The following is a 20,285-nucleotide window of genomic DNA, read 5'->3' on the forward strand; positions in this document are numbered from 1 at the left end:
AATAAAAAAAGAAAGCAACCAAGATTGCGTAATGAAGCAGCTTAGGTTGAAGTTCTTGACCATTTTGCCATAAATCCCTCAATGTCAACATTTAGTTTTTTTAAATTAATTATTAAATTTTTGTTAAATTGTCTTAATGAATATTGACTTTATTGGTACCACTGGAAAGCATTTTTCAGTAGCTTTCCAACGATGTGTCACAAGTATGGGGTTGCCATGCAGGATTTTGAAGAGGAGGAGGGGCTGGGTGGCTTAGGGGGGGGGGGTTGTCACTCATCACGTCATTCTGGTTCCACCCACTTCTGCGGTTTTGAACTACTTCTAGGGAACTGCTCCTAAAGTGGAATTTTTTGCAATATATATGTAGCCTATACCTTCAAGGTGTGCCACACGGTCAACAAATTTTGCTGTCTCAAGGGGAGATTCCCCATAAAATATTTCCTGAGATACTGTTTTTGACAGTAAAACGTACATAACTTGGTGCCAAGTAAAATTTTTGAAAATTGGGGGGGGGGGCTGGTGGTGAACGCACGTTCTACCCTTCATGTTAATCTAACGAAAGGTCTCACCGTTTTCACAAACTATAACTTTCCTGCGCGACTCCTTTTCGATATCAGTAGGTGGCCGGGAGAGAGAGGGAGGGGGTAGAAATTCATTTTATTTTTCATGGTATTCTAATTAAAGGTGTCAACAAAAGGAACTGTTTTCTGCGAACTGCTGCCCTTTTTTCTCACTCCTTAGCAAAAGAGAGGGCTTGGGGGTTGGAACTGGTTTTATTCTTCATGGTATTCTAATGAAAGATCATCGTCCTCCTCCTCGCCCAAAATCGTGATCGGTAATTCCTTATATCTCAAGAACCGATTGTCCGACGGGGGTACTCATAGAGGGAAGTGGAACGTCAAGACGAGACATATCTTTTGGTGATATCAAAACGTTAGGTGCAAATATTCGCGGAGTGTCGGAGGAGGGTACTCTCAAAGGGAAGAAAGAATATATAGACGAGACACATCTACCGGCGATGTAAAAACTTAATTGTCAATATCTCGAAAATGGACGAAGATATCTGCAAAAGGAAAATGTAATATTTTAGAGAATTTCTGTAAGGACTTTTTCTCTCCCAGAGCTGAAACGTTAAGAGTTTTTGCGAGTCCTTGCAACTGTTCAAAAGTTCATTGAAGCTTATAGACTGCAAACGCTCTAAAGCCTAAAGGTTCCTTGTTGACTCTTTAGACTCTTTAAAGACCTTCGACTCCTCTTAATAATTCCTAAATTAAAACTAGCATTTAGAAGGCGCTCCAGAAACTCTTAGAGACTCACGCGAATTAAAGACTCTTCAAATTTCGATTTTCGAATTTCAACCCAAAAAAACATCAGACCGACTTATTAAGCACCATCCTGATTCGTTTTCTAAAAATTCCCCGCCTTTGGCGTACATGTTATACTAAACGCTAATAAATTTCGTCCCGTCCAGATGAAGGTAATTACTATCTTACGTCGATAAGCGACTACGCGATATCTCGAGTGTCAGTGGAAGATAAAGGCTTTTGGAGATATCGTCCGTAGGTAAACTGCACAAGCTTCAATGGCGAAGTTTTTCAACCGCGCTGTGTTAATTTTAGTCGCGTGCATCTTAGTATTCTGTTTATACGCGTTTTTACTGCATAAACCGAAACCTTCGGGCGATGGCTTCCACTGCGACACGATTCACATCGGAGTCCTCCACATCACCACCGGCATCCCGCTCTTTGAATTCCTCAAGGTTCTGCTCCACTATCGCAATTCCCCCATCCACTTCCATTTTTCGGTGAACGCGACCTCGGAGCGAATGGTGAGGACGCTGTTTGAAACGTGGGGCGTACCTCAAGGTGACTATCACAAGGGCTGGGGAGATTCTCAATCGAATTTTTAGTGAACATCAGCACCTACCACACCGGTTCAAAACCGGCGATCTCAGTGAGGGAAAGGGTCGAACTCTTCCGCAGACCTACACTGCTGCGACACACTAGTAGGCTTATAATAATGGACACGGATCTGCGGCTCACTGGCGACGTGGACCAACTTTGGAATATGTTTCAGGAAACGCTGGTAGAGCATCTGTTGGGAAGTTTGCAAACTGTTTTTGTAAGGTTGTAGGGGTGGTCAAAGATAACCAGACCCAAGCCAACGTTATCTTGGCTGATTTGGAGAAACTGTCGACGAACACGAGCATAGACGAGCCCCCGCAGCTTTATGTAAGGGTCTCTTTGCGTATACGCGCCTAATTCGCTGCTTGTAGTGGAATTACATGCGAAAGGTTGCTGATTTAGGTACGACGAGGGACATTGGACATGGTGTACCACCCAGGTTTCTCTCTCGTTGTCAGGGTTTTGGATACACTACCAAAATTACGGTAGGGTATTCACCTGGAACGCTCACACTAAGTGAGGGACTTTCAGGAGGTTCTCCACTGTGCCAAGTTTCCAGAATCCAAGTCGAAAACCTACAAGCGTACAACTCTCCTAATGATTAGACACTTTGAGTACGCGCCTGGGAGCTCTGACGTCACTCTAGTCACTCATTTGTCCTATGACAAGCTGCCAGTGTTCGAGGATATGTGTCGGAGGTGGCGCGGTCCGGTGAGCGTCGCCCTTTACATTGCGGAGGAAAACTTTAGCAAGGCGCTCGACTTCATCAAAAGGTCCAGCGTTTTGCATCGGCGCCACAACATCGCATACCACGCGGTAATCACAAGGGGGCGATTTTACCCCGCAAACCTCCTACGAAACGTCGCACTGCGAAATGTCGTTACCTCGCACGTGTTCCCACTGGACGTCGATTTCATGCCTAACCTACGACTGCATGAGCTGTTAGTGCCGGATCTTCTGAAACTGGCCACTCGCCGTAAAGTACTACGCCGAAAAGTGGGTGCATAGATTACCGGTGCGTGTTTCAGGCCTTGGTGGTACCGGCATTTGCAGTGAAAGGATTCGACGCGACGATCCCACTTATACTGTTCGAATTAAAGGTATTCTGGGAGGAGCAATTGGTTACTCCGTTTCAACCGAAAGAATTCGCCGCGGGACACCAACCAACCGACTACGACAGACTGCGCTCTGATACGGAACCGTATACGGTGCGTGACCTAAGGCCCACCCGAAATCTTTTTCTAGAAACTTTCCACTGTGTGATGAAACTCTTTTTAGGTAAAATGGAAACGACAATACGAACCTTACATAATTGTACAGAGTAACGTGACGGAATACGACGAGAGGTTCTTCGGTTACGGGCACGATAGAATCTCGCACATCCTGGAATTGAACGCTCAAGGCTACGAGTTTGTCGTTTTGCCCAGCACTTTCGTCGTGCACAGGAATCATAGCGGAACCTTCGATTCCAACACATTCCTAAATCCCGACTATCAAGCGTAAGTCTCACCAAATTTTAACACTCGGCTGATGTTCTTTGCAGGTGCGTAAAATCGATAGTCGCTCAGCACATCGCAGCAGTCAACGTTGCGTATGGCACTCGGTATGAATTCGTATTTTAGTCAGTTGTTTAATGCAAATCTTGTGCTGTTAGACAATAAAGTTGTACCAAATCACCGCATTCTTTCGCGTTAATTGAGTTCTTGTTTTGAAGGCTATCCCCCCCCCCCCCCCCCCACTTCAACGTGATAAGTGATCTTCATACGCTTATTCACCCAGCACGACATTAAAGCTGTCGAAAACTAGAAAATGCAAAAAAAAGTTTATATTTCTCAGACCTGCAAACCTTAAGGTTTTAAAGCTTGGATGCCTCACTACAGAGGTTTCCAAAGATGTCAAGAATTCCGGGGTTTTGAAGTGACTAGGTTCTGAAAGGTCATGGTTTCTATGCATTAGAAATTTGGGACTTTCAGACAAAACATTAAGGTTCCAAAACTTTAGCGGTCCAAGACCTTTTAAAGTCCTGAGAGGAGTAATGCGTTGAGGCACTAATACTTCTAGGCTCCAAAGCACTAAATAATCAAAGGTCAATTACGACATTAAGGTTCGAAAACCGCTCTCCACTCTCCAAGATAACATAGTGTAACGTGATTTATAAATTCGGGTTCGATTTATATCAATATTTATTAAACAAAATTAAAACACTATAAAAACTGTACAATTTATATCGACTATTTATATCACACACTTCGCAATTTATATTTCCGCGCTCGATGTTTCATCCGTACTCGATCTCGTTCGGTAGTAAACTGCCTGCGATGTTCGGTCCGCAACCATTTATACACGCAAGCAATGTAAGTCCAGAACACTCGCGTAATTACCAGATACGTCGCAAACATTCTCACTATCGCGCGCCTAGAAAATACCAGAGCGCCAAAGGCGACGTCACGTCTGGAGCGTTTCCGTTACAATAGCTTCAAGTCTACAAGGTCTCTAAAGGTTTCAATATACCTTCAGGACTTCAAGGATTCAATATCAGCAAGGTTTACAGCTTTTAAGGCTTAAAAGTCAATAAAAATGCAACTGTTGCTTTACGTGCGTCAAAAGGGTGGCACCTTAACAGTTCCAAAATTTCAGAGGATTTGCTTTCAGGTTTCAAGGCTCGAAGGGCACCAATCTACTTCAAGTCACTCCTTTGCTACCAAGTACTAAGTACTTCTGGGGGGGGGGGGGGGGATGTCGCAACGACGAAATTCAATGACTAGTTCCTGGTACTCTCGTGGTGATTTTTTGAAAATGGCAAGGACTGTTATGCTGCTTGGGGGGGGGGGGCTCCACCGCCGGTAAGTTTCTCCCACAAATCGTTTAGTTTTCAAGAGTTTCAAGATTATTTTTGCGAACAAATCGTCAGATACTCAACGGACATTTCCAGAAAATACAATTTCAGATGTAAAAGACCGTTATCGCCCTTCTCCATAACCCTTTTCCATTTCCCATAGTGCCCTCGTGGCTATTTTTTGAAACTGTCGTATATGCTGGGGAGTACTCCACACATCTCCCACAAAATGTTTACTTTTCAGGAATTTCAAGCTTATTTTTGCGCAAAAATCATCAGATCCTATTCTCCTAAGAAGTACTGTAGGGAACGTACCACCGGAGGATCTGGGGGTTATGGAATGCCCCCCAGCAAATGAAGATTTAACGACCATTTCCGGAAAATACAATTTTAGAAGTGAAGGACCCTTATCGCCCTTCGCCATAACCTTTTTCCCATTCCCATGGTACTCTCGTGGCGATGTTTTGAAAATGGCAAGGAAACCGTCGTGCATACTGGGAGGTTTCCCATACCTCCCCGACCCCCCGGCAACTTTCTCCTGCAAAACGTATAGTTGTCAAGAACTTCAAGATTATTTTTAGGAAAAAATCATCAGATCCTCTTCTCCTAAGAAGTACTGTAGAAAACGTACCACCGGAGGGTCTGGGGGTTATGGAATGCGTATTTCCGGAAAATATAATTTTAAAAGTAAATTACCCTTATCGCCCTTTCTCATGGTACTCTCGTGGCTGTTTTTTTTTTGATAATGGCAAGGGAACTGTCGTATTCTGGGAGTATCCAAACCCCCGGCATTTTTTCCACAATATGTTCAACCTTCAACAGTTTCAGGATAATTTTTGAGAAGAAACCTTCATATCTTCATAAAATCCTCTTCTTCTAAGATCTACTGCAGAGAACGTACCACCGGGGGGTCTGAGGGGTATGGAATATCTCCCAGCAAAGGAATATTCAATGACCGACTCTGAAAAATGGTATCTAAATTAAAGGACTCGATAACCCTTTCCCATAACCCTCATCCCTTTCCCATAGTACTCCCGTGGTGGTTTTCTGAAAATGGCAGGATAACTGTCATATTCTGGAGGTATTCTAGACCACCCGCTATTTTTTTCCACAAAACGTTCAACGAGTCTCACAATAATTTTCGAGAAGAAATCTTCACAGCAACCTATGATGGTATTCTGAAAATGGCAAAAAATGGAACTGTGGTCTGTGTGTGTGTGGGGGGGGGGGGGGGGGGAGGGAGTACCCATCGGCACTTAAACGAAAGAATCGACGGCTATTTCCGAAAAATTATGTTCAACCCTCAGCTCTCTTATCTCTGATCGTATTTTGTCAATGACAATGAAACTGTTGCCTGCTGGGGGTATTCTATCTCCCCCCCCCCTCGGAATCACCTTTTTTTACAAGCCGTTTTGCCTGACCTGCCCGCTATTCCCGAAAAATTATGTTCAACCCTCAGCTCCCTCATTTTATTTATTTATTTTCGTCTTTATTTTTGAGTGGGCGGGGTTTTTTTGGTCGTATTCTGTATATAACAATGGAACTGTCGTCTGCTGGGGGGGGGGGGGGGGTATTCCATACACCCAAACCCCCCGGTAGCAAACACCTTTTTTTACAAACCGCTTAGGGCTCAGATGACAGTTGACAGTTGTTGGAGAAGGACTATTAGAGCCTCTTCTCCGCACCGCATTGAACGTGAAACCGCGGTGTTAGGGGGGGGGGGGTTGGAAAACCCCCCAGTAAACGAGAGAATCGACGGGTATTTTCCTGGGCTGTTTCTGAAAAATTATGTTCAACCATCAGCCCTCTTATGGTCATATTCTGTAAATGAGAATGAAACTGTCGCCTACTACGGGAAGGGGGGGGGATGTCATACTTCCGGACTCCTCGGTAACGCCTTTTTTTACAAAGGAGGAGACGGATTATTAGAGCCTCTTCTCTGCACCACAATGAACGTACCGCTAGGTATGGAGTCCTCTTAGGTGGTATTCTGGAATTGGCAATGGAACAGTGATCATGTGTCATTTCTTATTTCATTCCTCCAAGCCGCTTGTCCTTTCTTCAATCTCTTTAATTGCTATCCAACCTGATCTCTTTATATCTCGTGTCTTTCCATCTTCCTTCATCCTGTACAACCTCTTCTGTCTCCTGTTTTCCTTGTAATACCTTAATAAAATCTCTTTTTCTTTCTTTCACCATCAATGTTCTATATCTGTTGAATGTTTCTCTTTTCTGTACAGTCCCGGTCGCAGCATTCTTTTCTCTTATCTCTCATTGACCTGTTTCCACTCCTTCTCTCCACAGTGTCTATAACTGTTTCTCTCTTTGCATCTTTCCATTTTTTGATTTGCATATAATAAATCTTCATTTCCATCGGTTGGTGATCCATGGCCCTAGCTTAAATTCTTTTATTTCTTGTCCTCCCATGCTAGTGCTATTGCCCGTCTCTCTCTCTCTCTCTCCCTCCATATCTCAGGCTCCAAAGCATCGAGCCATCAAGGTTTCAAATGTGACTTTCAAGACTCGCCTCAATGGTTGAACAAGACCAACGTTGAAACCTGTCAAAAACCTCTAAGTAATCAAGGATTTATTTCATAGCAACAACGGAGCTATAATCATTAAGTGACTTTCAAACAAAGTAATAATCACAACTCGTTAGTATCAACAACCAAAATGTAATCAAACGTTAAAAGGGAAAAAAACGACGAAAATAACTAAATTTACCTTGAACTCCGGTCGCAACCTTCCGAGCTCAGAGGACGCGAAACTGCAAATCTGAAACAGTCAGACACAAAAACAAAAAAAATATAAGAAGGGTAATGATTCGCGTTGCACAATATATCGCATAAGCAATGGTTAACGTAAGACACGAATGGTTATTCTTGTACGTAGAATTGCAATCAATACTAAAAAGAATCAAAAATTCAAATGACTTTACAACAAAACAAAATTTGGTTCGACTAAGGGTTGGTTTTCACAATCGGTATGAGATATAAAAAAGTGACAAGAAGTTTTAAGAGAAAAATACTATAAAATGTACAAATAAAATAATTGAATCTATCTTCAATGACAAAGCAATCTTATCAATTCAAAAGAAATTACACGAGCAAGTTCTTCAAAACAAAATACATAACGTTAATTAAAAATTTACACAGTACTAACTCCACACGTCTCGTTAATTAAGTACTTGCGTTTCGGAGGAATGAATCGTAGGTCAACGAACTTCGTAAAATTGGGTCATCAGTTCAAATATCGGTTTCACATGAAATGGCGGTAATTCTGCAGTCAATTCTGCAGTCGGTAAGGTAGAAATATGTAGAGCGTTTTTGTTTGTAATGGCGTCGAAACTTCAATGGAATTCTATTGCACCATATGGAAAATCCGGTATTCGCGTATCCACGTCAAAATATCAACATACAGTCAGGAAGCAATTGGTAAAACCAAAATAATAAGTAAGAAAACTTAGGGAGTACGAAAGTAGCCTAGAATAGATTACTTAAAATAAAAAGATAATACGTCATAGATAACATACCGCAAAACGGCCTTAAACTTGTAAGATAAATCCGCAGCAATGCGTCTTCAGCGAAATTGGAAGTAAGATGATAAGAGAAAACTTCACTAATCTTAGTACAACACCACTAATTAATCCCAATAAAGGTAGACGAATATGTCAAGTAAGTGTAATGGCGTGTAGCTCAAATACAAGTCAAGATCGAATCGAGTTCTTCAACAAGGACTGCGCGCGTCGACAGTGAGTGGGAGAAGAATAACCGCGCCAATCAACAGAAAACTAGACAAAAGGTTTTTTAAAAGAAAACTATATCGCAAATAAAGGATCGGGTTATAATGTGAACACCTAGATGGCGTAAGGATTGCTATATAAAGGTAAGAGTTCGCATAATGTTATTCGAGAGGGATTCCACATAGTAATTCGAATGTAAGCCAAAGCAAAGATTACACGGTAAAGAAAATAACGTCACAAATTCCCCCCTAACTAAACTTGAATTTCCCGAAATTCAAACAAAGTTCGGAGAAACTAAAGAATCTAGCAAGATAAAAAAAAATGAAGAAAACTACAGTCGAAACTGACAATAATCGTTAAGCAATTCACGGAAAAGAAGAAGGAAAATGCGGGATGGAAGAGTCGAAAGAGCCGTTAAACTTCCACCAAAATGAAGGAAATGATATACTCCAGCTGCATACACCATCACCCAGCAATTCTGACTACTGGAGCCGAAAGATTTGGCAGCAACCAAACCGACCATTCGGATACTGTGAAGCAGCATCGTGATGGGGAACCAAAAGCAAACATCTAACGCAAACCAAAGGGACAAAGCCCAAAATCTTCTAAATACACACATCTAAAAACAAATAAAAAAACATCTACCAACACACTAAGCAAATTGGCTTCGTTCGGCGGGTTCCAAAGCGTACTAGCTTAGTTCCAATCTACTTGTGCAAATAAAAAAATAAGTCAGGAAATCAAATCAAATCGATGAGAAAATCTATAAGAGAAGTCAAATCCAGGGATAAACAATACATAGGGATGGCTATGTCAAAACAAAATGACAGAAAGACCAAGAGTACTATCCAAAGTAGATCTAAAGGTACTCAAAAAAACAAAAACCAGCCTACATCATCGTCGTACACATCAGAAAAACAAACAAACAACGAACGTTACCTCCATTCTCCGACCAACCTGCCAAAAAGGACGTAACCACCTAAACGTTTGCCATTGAGTAGTGGACTTCTACCACATGCAGTGCCCCTGCAGTAGGACAATTCTTAGCCCGCTCCTACACAGGCGTCGTTAAAGATGAAATGTCAAAATCAGGTTATATTCTGCGACGTTTCCGTCGTCTGGGTCTCAAAGATCGGTTATCAGAAGTCGAGGACTTGTCTGAGTCGGTATCAGAAGGAGAGTCAGCACTAGGTCTAGGTTGAGTAATAGTATGATCAGGTTTTAGGTCTTTTACATGGTAAGTGCCTATAGGTTTTCCGTCTTTGTCTTTTAATTCGTAAGTCCATCTAGAAATAACGGTCCTAATCTGGAAGGGTCCAATAAATTTGGGAGCGAGTTTGGCGTTAAAGTTCTTAGAAGCATCAGAAAGTACAAAATTCCGTTTCCACGCGTAGTCATCTTTCTTGTAAGTAATCTGTCTATGTCGAAGGTTATAGCGGGATTGAGTGCGTTGAGTAGACTTCAGCATCCTTGCTATTATGTCTTTCCTAATGTTTTCATAAGTCTGGGTTGATCTGTTAGTCAAAGTACTACGGTCAGGTTCTATTGTTGGTGAGTCTGGGTTTTCGGGTTTATGATATAGATCTCCATAGAGTACATGTTCTCTGCCACAAAAAGCGTAATAGGGAGAATATCCAGTAATGTCATGTTTAGCGGATCGAATAGCACAACCAATTTTTACTAAATGTTTGTCCCAATATTTTTGATTATCTTGGACATAAGAAGAAAGCATAGTCTTTAGAACTCTATTGACTCGTTCGGTAGGGTTAGCTCTAGGATGATAACGGGCAGTAAATAAAATAATAGAACGATACTGAGAACAAAGAGAGGTAAATTCCTTACTACGAAATTGTACACCATTATCGGAAATAATATATTGGGGTGTTCCAAACACTAAAAATATCTGTTCTTCTACACAGAAGAAGCAGTTGCATTACGCAGAGGGAAGAAGCATGAAAATTTAGTGAAGTAATCAGAAACTACAAGAATAAAACAATTACCTTTGGAGGACTTAGGAAGAGGACCAACCAAATCGCAGCTCAAAACTTGCCAAGGGTGAGTAGGAGTAGTACGGGGGGCAAAAAGACCAGGAGCCTTACGTTGTTCAACTTTATGTGCTGAGCATACTTCACAACGGCGAATAAAACGAGAAACGTCTGCTTTCAATTGAGGCCAATAATAATAACGTAAAATACGTGCAACAGTCTTACTAACACCAGCATGACCACAAACAGGTGGATTGTGATTCTCCTGAAGAATTCGAGAACGTTGTTCTTTAGGTACAACCATTTTCCATAGATCCGAGATTTAAATAGCCTGTGCGCGTATCTCCATCTCACAGGGAAGTAGAACCGCGGGAAACCGGGACAGTGATGGAGACTACCAGAATCACTTGAAGATGTCCAAGTAAGGGTAACAGGATGCGATTATATTTATTATGATTTTTAAATACATAATGACAGCAGATCATGTTGGGCGTTGCTCCATCCACGGAACCCACGTATTGTTGTAATAGATCGGATTAGAGTTCGGATCGGGTTCCTGACAATGCTGAGGTTGTAGCACTTCCCAATACCACAATAGCTGCGCGCTCAAATCGGCGACAATATTTGGCAGCTTGTCCGCTAAATTCTTGGTCTCACAAGGATCATTCTCCAAATCAAACAAGAAAAGGGTGTCCTCACGCGACACCGACTCTCCGCCTCCATGGTCGCAAGCGATCGTGACTTTCTTCCGAGTTTGAAATAGCTTCTTCTTCGTCAACCCCTTGTCGATTACTCTATTGGTCTCGCTGTCCAGTACCAGGTCCGCATCGTAAGGAGGGTTGTTGGTTAAACTTGTGTCATAACCGTAGTATCCGTCGCGTCCAAAGGTTGGATTTAAAACAGAACCTGCACTCAGTGAGAATACCAGCGGCGTTGTCAACGCTTACCATTCACCAGTTTGTAACGACCTCCATGCGAGATCACAGCGGAATGTAGAGCAACTTCGTTTATATCTAATAGGGCACTCGAACGAGGTGATTTGCTACCACCACTGATTGTAGGCCATTGATCGACGCCGTCTATGGTACCCAAATCTCTGGTGTTTCCACCTGAAACTCACTGTAGAGCGATAATGATCGCACTGGGTGCATACCAGCGGCGGCGTACAAAGTTGGTAACAAGTCAGTTATGTGCATAAGTTGGTTGTTGATGGTAGCATTTGTTTTTAGTTTACCGTAGTATAATACAGCAGGGACGCGCACCCCTCCTTCGTACAGTGTTGCTTTCATCTGTAACAGGATTCGTTTTATTGCGACAGGTTATGGAACCAGGCTCGCACTTACTCCGCGTAAAGGCCAATTGGATCCTGAATTATCAAATCTAGTGCCCGTGTTTTGGGCGCCATTATCAGACAAAAATAGAATGATGGTATTGTCGAAGACACCCCTATCTTGCAACGTCCTGCAGATCGCACCGACCGACTTGTCAAGTTCCGCAAGCATTCCAGCAAACAACCGCCTTCTGTAGTCCGTAATGTACCCAAACGTTTTATTGGTTTCGACCAAATCGGGTACCTCCAACAGTTGGTTCCGATCGGCTGCATGAACGGCTAAGTGAGACACCATCAGGAATAGGGGTTTGGCGTAATCGTGCTTCATAATCGTTTCTTGGGATACTTGGGTGAACAATTGCGTGGCATAATTGTTTTGAGTCTCCCACGCCACGTGTCGATTGCGACGCATTGCAAAGCCTCCATCAGAGGTATGATTAAAGTAGTCGATGTGACCTGTCCAATATCCGAAATGCGTATCAAACCCGCGGTAAATCGGCGTGTTGTACCAATACGAGAATCCGAGATGCCATTTTCCCACTAAGCTCGTCGTGTACCCCAAGCCTTTCAAATGGTCTGGGAGCGTCCTCAGGTGCGTCGGCAAGTATCTGTTTTCGCCGTTTCTGAGCGGCCATCCCTGGAAACCTGAAAAGTGGCGATAAAAATTATCGCGAGGGTGCCGACTAACCGTAGCGAATTGGATACTGGCCGGTTAGTAGAGCGCTACGGGACGGAGTGCACGTCGACTGGACGTAAAATCGGTTCAGCACTATCCCATTGTACGCCAAAGCGTCGATGTTGGGGGTCGGAATTTGGTCCGACCCATGGAACCCCACATCATTCCAACCCTAATCATTTGATTTGGTTAGCTCTTCGTCGATTAAGTCTTACCAGGTCATCGGCAACAATTAGCACAATGTTTGGTTGATATTTAGCACTGACTAACACTCCCCAAAAAACGAAAAACGTAAGAAAATCTCTAAACTGTAAAGAAATCAACGTAACTGCCATTTCTGTCAGCGAAACGTGCATTAATAAAGTTAAACCGGCCGATGGCACAATCAGGCTTGATATGGATTGATAACCCATGATTTTGCTTCGTAACTACGGAAGGTCAAAGTGCAAGTGGTTGTGAATTTACATGTAGAAAAATCCGTTTCACGTTTCTCTTTCTTCCCCCTTTTCCTGGACGCGCCTCTCCTGGCTCCTCCTTCTGCTTGTCTCTCAGTCCTATCTTTTTCTTTTGTGCATTGCTCATTTTCATCCCCCTTTTCCACTCCATCGTCTCTATACCTGTACGGTGATGCTGAAGGTGTTTCGGTATTGGTCGCCCAGATAGGTACAGTAGACCGTTTTGTAGAAGAAAGCTACCGGGGGGTATGAAATATTCTCCCCCACCCCAACCACCCCGACATATAAGACAGTTCACTTGCCAATTCCAGAACCACTACGAGGATACCATAGGAAAAGGTACTTTTAATATAATTTTCTGGAAATCTTCCTTAACTGGGAGTTATACCATACCCGCCAGACCTCCTGGTGCTACGTTCTTTGCAGTACTTCTAACGAGAGGATCTGATGATTTTTTCACAAAAATAATTATGACATTCCCTGAAGCTGAACGTGTTGTGGCAGAAAGTTACCAGGGGGTTCTGGAGATATGGAACATCTCCCAGCATAAGACAGTCCCTCGCCGTTTTCAGAATACCACCACAAGGGGATCATTGGAAACAACTTTCCGGAAACGTTCACTGAATCTTGATTTGCTGGGGTTATTCCATGATACTCCCCAGGCTTCCTAGTGCCACGTTTCTTGCGGTACTTAGTAGTAGAATCTGATAATGTTTTCCCGAAAATAATCTTAAGATTCCCCTGACGGCTGAATGTTTTGTGGAAGAAAGTTACCGGGAGGGGGTATGGAATACTCCCCGCTCTTGTGCAGATAAACCGCATTTTTTAAACCGAAATAGCTTTTGTTTTGACATCACCAATGGACATATTTCTTGCAGACGTCTAAATCGCCCTTTGTGAGTACCCTCTTCCGACAATCCGTTCGTGAGGTATAAGGGAATATACCCGATCACGATAAGAGGCCGAGGAGGAGGGCTATGGTTGGTAGAAATTAATCCCTTTCGTTGAGAACTTTCATTAAAGTACCATGAAGGATAAAACTAGTTCCACTCCCCCCCCCCCTTTCCCCTCCGCCCCGTACTTTCATAAAAGATCAGAAAAAAGGGTAGTAGTTGGTAGAAAACGGTTTCTTTCGTTGAGACCTTTAATTAGAATACAATGAGATAAAATTAATTTTTACCCCCCCCCTCCCACGTTTTATTTTCAAAAACAACATCTCAGGAAATAATTCGTGGGAGGGGGGGGCGTTTTAGACAGCGAAATTTGATGGCCGTCTGGCACACCTTCAAGGTATAGGCTACCTACTGCAAAAAATTCCAGGACTCTAGGCCCATTCCCCTAAAAGTAGTTCAAAACGGCAGAAGTGGGCCCGGACGGACAAAACGCAAACAATAGCACATTTTTTTTAATTTTTAAAAAATGCGCTAAAAAAAACTTAATAAAGAATAGGAGGGATTAATCGGAAAAGAGGATTTTTAAGGGCATTCGTTTCCGGGCCACTGAGGTATTCACTGTATGATTCAAGTTCACAGTTTTGATTTCACGAGTCAGACGTTAGAAAAAATTCGGTTGCCGGGGTAAATTTAGTTCGCCTTTTGCCAGAGTGAAAGTTGCATTTTACGGGCATCATAAGACCAATTTCGCATATTTTTCTCACTTACGAAAATATAAACTATTAGAAAATCATGCAAAGAATCACTTCTACTATCACACATATTGCAGATTCAAAGACTTAAGGGACGAATCGATCCTCCAAAGATAGGGGTAGAATGATAACTTCTGAAATTATGTTTGTAACATGATTGGTGAAAAAGTGGGAGTTACCTGTAGCTTAGTCGATTTTGCGTTGTGACGGGCCTAGTTCGTAACATGGCCGTTCATTTAGAAGTGGTAAAATTTACGCGAAGGAACATTTTCGAGCCGCAGGCGCGCTCTTCAGAGACAGAATTAAATTTTGAAGCTTAGAACCTGCCCGCCTTAACATATTGTAACCTTGGCTTTGTAGCCTGGCAATGCTTAAAGCTCTAAAGCCTTGGCGCCAGAGCTGTGAGACTTTAAGGTCCTGAATAGTTCAAGTATTGTAACCATGACTCATTAAAGATTTAAATTCTTTGACACTTTCAAACCTTAAGGTCTTTTATTAATTGAAAGGTTTAGGAGCTTTAAAAGTTTCATGCAATGGAGTTTTATCGCGCGAAAAGGTTCGGAGCATTGGCATTGGCAATTCTTCAAAGGTTTCAAATTGTTAAAGGCTGCAAAACCGGAAACCAAATTGGGTTCAAGGCTTTAAAGAAAACGGTTTCAAGGCTTCCTTCCCGTAAAAAACTCCACAAGTTTTAGAGTTTCGCGGTTTCAAAAATCCGAATCTCTAAACTTCAACTTCTCAAGACCCAGGTCTCAAGGTCTTGAAGTCCTCAAGGTTTCAATAAAGTTCCAAGGTTTAAAGGTTTGACTCCTTAATCTTATTGTGCCTCCAAAGCTTCAAGACTTAAAATGCACAAGGATATAACTCTTTAAAGTCTTGGATGCACCAATGCTTCAAAGCTTTCATGCTTTGAGGCTACGATTTTGCGCCTTCAAATGTTCAAGGCTTTAGAGGCACAAAGGTCTCAAAGCTTCAAGGATCCTTGGCACCAACAAAACTTGGTAAGGCTCCAAGGTTCTGTGATTTCAAGCTATCAAAACCTCAAGGTCCCTATTCTCTGAAGATTCATGAATTCAGTTCGACTTCGAGCCTTGAACTTTCGCTGACTTAACACGACTAAAAGCCTTGAATTTTTAAACTTTGAAGCCTTCGAATGAAGCATTTACAGCTTGAACACTTCGTGCGTTGGAAACTTGCAATCTCGAAAAAGGTTTTCAGCCCGTAAAAGGTTTCCCGCGACTATAAGAAAGCAAACTTACAAACTTTGCCACTTCAAGGCTTCTAAATCACCGGTTTATTGAACCTTATGGTTAAAACTCTACCCGTAATAGGTTTAAGGTTTTAAGGCTTCAAAGCTCTCGAGCTTCTAAAACACCAACGCTAACGCTGCAAAACTTCATCGCTTCAGAACTATAAGGCCTCAATAGCTTAAGGCTAACTTTTCATGACTCTAAGCCTCAAAGTCGTAAACGTTCCAGAACCCTAAGGTTCCAAAACACCAAGGCTTAAAAACCTCAAGTCATAATACTGTTATGCCTCCAAAGCTTCAAGTTCGTAAGTGGATAAGGATATAACGCTTTAAAGCTTCCAAAGCTCCAAACCACGAATCCTTCCATGTTCCAGAACTTTAAAAGTGTAATGTTATGATCTACCTACTTCAAAGTTGCGGAGATTTTTAAGACACCAATGTATCAAGGCTCCAGGTTCAGCTTACAGAGATTTATGAGGCAACTTCAAGATTTTAAAACCTTCAGCCTTCCATGCTTCAAGGGTCTAAGAGTGCAAATGTCCAGGTCTCCGATTAGGCTCCACGATTCCTGCGATTATAGAATTATGTCCGGCTTCAACTTTCTAAGGTCTCAAGTCCTGAACCGATCACGGCATAAAGTTTTGAAAGAGAAGCTGAAGCCAAGCAAAGAAGCCTTGAGGCATTGGTACTTTGGAATTATTGATGAAGCTTTTAGAAGAATCATCTTGCAACCTTGAAAAGTTGAAACCGTTGACATATCAGTTGAACACCTTTTACGTATTGACAGCCTTCAAGTTCGTCAACATGGATTTTTGGAGCGTTTAAATATGTGGATTCAAGGCCCTGAGGTTTCAAGGCTTCATGGTTCTCAAAAGTTCAAGGTGAAAAAATGTTCTTTCTAAGGAGTGGAGGGGGGAGGAACAGGTAAACTCGTCACTATTTTAAAGAGGAAAAGGTAACGATATTTATTTATTACAAAATCGATAAAAATGGCACTTAATCTTCACTGTCACCGGAACTGCTCGATCTGATATCGCCGCCCGTTTGGCCAGCCTTGAGGCAGTTCGCGAGGATTTTTAGTATCAAATAAGTCCAAAACACATGAAGCATAAGTAGCACAATCAAGCAACCGTTGAGCACAAAGTAAGCGGGAAACGGTGGTCCGGCCGTCAGTGGCATCGTCAACGTGCTAAAATAGGCAGGTGACAATTTTTGTGGACGCTATGGAAGCTTTACCTTCGAATAATCCAAAACGGGTAAATGCATAACCTGGTGACGATCCAAACGACGGTGAACATGGCAAAGATGCAGTCGCACAGCTTCTGGTATCCGGCGTAGCGTGCCACTTTCGCCGCATCCAGGAAGATGTCGGCGCAAATGTGAAGAAGCAAGATTAGGATGCCTATCCTGTGCAAGTTGAGGACCCAGCAGAAGGTCAGCAAGGCGATTGTTGTGACGTGGTGGGTGAACATTTGCCAAAAGTCCTTTCGTTTGACGTCGAAGAATTGGCTAATAAATAATGACAGGTAGAACGACGTGGAGATGATGTAGAACCACCAGATTTCGTCGTCGATATTGTGGCGGGGATATTCGAACCTAAAAGTAGGATCGATCAAGGACGGACATAGTTAAGAACCTATACCAGCACTGATTTATATCCCACAGCCATGGCTTATTCCAAAAGGCATCCAATCCGAAAGAGAAAATGCTCAGGTAGAAGCAAAAGAGCCAGGAGCTTTCGCAAAATTTCTTCAACCTGGACGGCTTGCTCTGGCCGTTGCGTACCCTCAGCCACCGTTCCACTCTTCTCTCGGTCCAGTCCAACTGCTTCGCCAATCCTAGAATCTGAAAACTGCGTCAACTACGCCGAGGACACGCGCCCCTACCTCCACGTAGCTCATCTCCTGACAAATCGAGTAGGTCTTTTCCAGCAGAAAGTTAGGGAAAGCCTTGGTTTTTCGTTTCCTAATTCCGACCCGCGCGCCTATCGCCGACAGGCAGAAGCTGGAAGCACCCTCGTGAACACAAATTGGAATTAATCTCGACCTTACCGCTCGGCGAAGTAGCGCAGCGTCAATATCAAAAACGCGCAAGGAACGGAGAGATAGAGATGCTTCGGATTGGAGTACCACACCTGATCTCTGAAGCCCGGCTCTAAGTCCTTCCACGTCATGTTTTGCGGCAGCCAAAGGTCCTCGTCCCAGAACTTATCGGAAATGGTCTGCAGTACAGCGCCCATCCTTGCGATTAAAAAGCTTCTCGGGTCAGCATTTGCTACGAAAGGAACTCGGTATCGATGGAATGGAAATGGAGGGTGTCGTTGCGCACAAATTGTTCGAGAAAACAAACTTTGTCGTGTTAATGATTAAATCAATATCAACAAGTGCAGCGAAGGGAGGGGGCAAAACTATTCCGATATGTAGTAAGTTATTTCGATATCTTACTGAGGGCTGTGGGGGGTGGAACGCAAACTAAGACAATCGTGTCAAGCTCTAGAGCACTCTGATGTTTTCCCGTATGCCCCCCCCCCCCAACTGAGGCAGGTCTATGAGCACTGCCCACTTCTCTAGGTATATCTTCCAACTTTCATCTTAAAGTTTCACATTTAGGCTGATCGGGCTTTTCTCGAATCAATCTACTTGTCCCGGACTCCTTACGACCCCATTCCTCCTACCAGCGAGCCAAGGAGTCTTTGCCCGTCTGCTCTAGCATCCGCTTGTATTGCCAGTGGTATTACCTCGGCCACTACACAAAGATCTTTGTTACTGACTGTTTTATAAGCCGAGGCTATTCTCAGGGCCATAGTTCTCTGCACCCGCTCCAGGATTTCCCTCACGTTTCTCATTTTAACTTCCGTCCCCCCCAACTTCAATTTCATATAACATGGCGTTGTGGACCGCGGTACTGATTACCCTCATCTTGCTTGCGCTAGGACTCCCTATGTTCCTGGACAGGATTTGCAGCTTTTTTGCCACGACCTTGCCCTTTTCGGCCCGGATTTTCACGTATTGGACGAACTTCAAGCTTCTATGTATTGTGATCCTTAGTATTTTTCTCAGTCTCAACGCCCCCCCCCCCCAATATTCGCCACTATCTGGGGAAGGTTTCGCATGGCCTACTATGGCCGCCGCACCAATTTTAACCTCTTCTCCCCCATCCATTTGTCGATGGCTTCCATGGTGGTGTCCATATGGCGTTTCATCTTCTATCCTTTATTGCCTTGTTCTTTTTAGTGGGGTCTCGTCATAACCCCCCCCCCCCCCGGTAAGCGAAAAAATTGACGATTCTTTTCGAAAAATCCGAAAAAAATGATTTTAAAACATTAGTACTCTTATGGTGGTATTTGGTAAATGGCAATGGAACTATCGTCTGCTGGGGGAGTATACCATACCCCCAGACCCCCCAGCTACACCTTCTTTTGCAGACCGTTTAGGCAGTTATTGGAGGATTATGAGTTCCTCTCTTCCGTACTGCAAATCTAGAACGTGGGGGGGGGGGGGGTCTACGCCATAGCCCGCAGTAAGCGAAAGAATTGACTATTTCCGAAAAATCAGTTCAAACGTCAGCACTCTAATGGTGTTATTAGGGAAATGTTAATGGAACTGTCCGCTACTGGGGGAAAGAAGGGAAATACCCCTCAGACCCCCCCCCCCCCATTCCTCCCAAAAACGTTTAGTGATGATATTCACACGATAATTTTACTACCACAATTCAGTGGGGATGGAATTATCATCAGCAAAGGAATATTCGATTACACTCTCTTGAAGATTATCACGAGAGTCTTCCATGGTGGTGTCCATACGGCGTTCCATCACCTCCAGTTCCCTATCCGTAGCTATCACTGTGAGGTCATCTGCAAAGGCAATCAACTTCACCCCCCTCGGTACCGTCATGCCTACTACTTCATCGTACGCCATATTTCATAGCAGTGGACCTAATACTGATCCCTGAGGGACGCCTCCATTTACCTCTATTTCATAATTATTTCGGGGACGGTAGTCTTACATTAATACATTAATTTACACATTGTGCTCGGTGCTCCCGTCCTTTCTAGGGCGTCTATTATCACATTCCGGCCCTGGATCTTTCATCTTGGGCATTTGTTTGGCTGCCTCCGTGATCTCCTTTTCTTCGATCTTCCTTTGGTTGTCTTGATCATCTACCGCCATCTTTCAAAGGGAACAGTATCTGCGCTTGTTCCTGGACTCCGCGCAAAGTCCGATCGCTCGCTCCCTCTCCCTCTCGCAAACATTCTTTCTTTCTTTTTTCGATCGCGCTCCTCAGTTGTTTACGGCTGGTCCTTAAATCTTCCACTTCCCTGGCGTTTAGGTGTTGCGCCGTTCTTCCGGCCCTAGTACCTTCTACTTTCCACGCATAAGTCCCTAAGGGCCGTACGTTTCCTCGACCCAGATGATGTTTTTGGTATTTTCGCAGCAAAAGGCATCCAATTCCGCTGATGTAGC

At 43.3% G+C, this 20,285-nt stretch overlaps 3 protein-coding genes across 5 annotated transcripts; 1 reads left to right on the forward strand and 2 right to left on the reverse strand.

Moving 5' to 3' along the window:
- Positions 1-1,553: 1,553 nt before the first annotated feature.
- LOC116169755 (LARGE xylosyl- and glucuronyltransferase 1-like) lies at positions 1,554-3,585 on the forward strand. 3 transcript variants are annotated; one of them, XM_031485917.1, is made up of 8 exons: positions 1,554-1,865; positions 1,910-2,085; positions 2,127-2,231; positions 2,276-2,389; positions 2,436-2,885; positions 2,933-3,112; positions 3,183-3,403; positions 3,448-3,585. In XM_031485917.1, the coding sequence occupies exons 1-8, from the start codon at positions 1,583-1,585 to the stop codon at positions 3,524-3,526; spliced, it is 1,608 nt and encodes a 535-aa protein (XP_031341777.1). In that variant the 5' UTR covers positions 1,554-1,582; the 3' UTR covers positions 3,527-3,585. The 3 variants fall into 3 exon arrangements, with proteins under 3 accessions (XP_031341777.1, XP_031341778.1, XP_031341779.1); XM_031485919.1 differs by having other exon boundaries at positions 1,751-1,865; positions 1,920-2,085; XM_031485918.1 differs by lacking the exon at positions 3,448-3,585 and having other exon boundaries at positions 2,436-2,880; positions 3,183-3,323.
- A 7,321-nt stretch (positions 3,586-10,906) lies between these two features.
- Positions 10,907-12,847, reverse strand: LOC116169756 (arylsulfatase B-like). Its single transcript, XM_031485921.1, has 6 exons — positions 12,689-12,847; positions 12,486-12,645; positions 11,811-12,442; positions 11,621-11,756; positions 11,415-11,576; positions 10,907-11,373 (listed from the first exon to the last, which is right to left on the reverse strand). Exons 1-6 carry the CDS (start codon positions 12,827-12,829, stop codon positions 10,949-10,951), a joined length of 1,656 nt encoding a protein of 551 aa, XP_031341781.1. The 5' UTR covers positions 12,830-12,847; the 3' UTR covers positions 10,907-10,948.
- A 3,971-nt stretch (positions 12,848-16,818) lies between these two features.
- LOC116169757 (ceramide synthase 6-like) lies at positions 16,819-18,310 on the reverse strand. The gene is made up of 5 exons (XM_031485922.1): positions 17,874-18,310; positions 17,709-17,826; positions 17,465-17,667; positions 17,059-17,418; positions 16,819-17,011 (listed from the first exon to the last, which is right to left on the reverse strand). The coding sequence occupies exons 1-5, from the start codon at positions 18,059-18,061 to the stop codon at positions 16,819-16,821; spliced, it is 1,062 nt and encodes a 353-aa protein (XP_031341782.1). The 5' UTR covers positions 18,062-18,310.
- Positions 18,311-20,285: the final 1,975 nt, after the last annotated feature.

Source organism: Photinus pyralis, unplaced genomic scaffold (assembly GCF_008802855.1).
Source record: "Photinus pyralis isolate 1611_PpyrPB1 unplaced genomic scaffold, Ppyr1.3 Ppyr1.4_LG4, whole genome shotgun sequence".
NCBI lineage: Eukaryota > Metazoa > Arthropoda > Insecta > Coleoptera > Lampyridae > Photinus > Photinus pyralis.

Excerpts from the sequence above, each read along its gene's own strand:
- LOC116169755 (XM_031485917.1), top strand. The coding sequence starts at position 1,583 with ATGGCGAAGTTTTTCAACCGCGCTGTGTTAATTTTAGTCGCGTGCATC. Across the intron at positions 2,232-2,275 it reads ACGAGCCCCCGCAGCTTTAT|TGGAATTACATGCGAAAGGT; the intron begins GTAAGGGTCTCT and ends CGCTGCTTGTAG. Across the intron at positions 3,113-3,182 it reads CTGATACGGAACCGTATACG|GTAAAATGGAAACGACAATA; the intron begins GTGCGTGACCTA and ends AACTCTTTTTAG.
- LOC116169756 (XM_031485921.1), bottom strand. The coding sequence starts at position 12,829 with ATGCACGTTTCGCTGACAGAAATGGCAGTTACGTTGATTTCTTTACAG. Across the intron at positions 12,646-12,688 it reads TAATTGTTGCCGATGACCTG|GGTTGGAATGATGTGGGGTT; the intron begins GTAAGACTTAAT and ends TCAAATGATTAG. Across the intron at positions 11,757-11,810 it reads CCAATTGGCCTTTACGCGGA|ATGAAAGCAACACTGTACGA; the intron begins GTAAGTGCGAGC and ends ATCCTGTTACAG.
- LOC116169757 (XM_031485922.1), bottom strand. The coding sequence starts at position 18,061 with ATGGGCGCTGTACTGCAGACCATTTCCGATAAGTTCTGGGACGAGGAC. Across the intron at positions 17,419-17,464 it reads TGGGATATAAATCAGTGCTG|GTTCGAATATCCCCGCCACA; the intron begins GTATAGGTTCTT and ends TCCTACTTTTAG. Across the intron at positions 17,012-17,058 it reads CCGTTTTGGATTATTCGAAG|CACGTTGACGATGCCACTGA; the intron begins GTAAAGCTTCCA and ends TGCCTATTTTAG.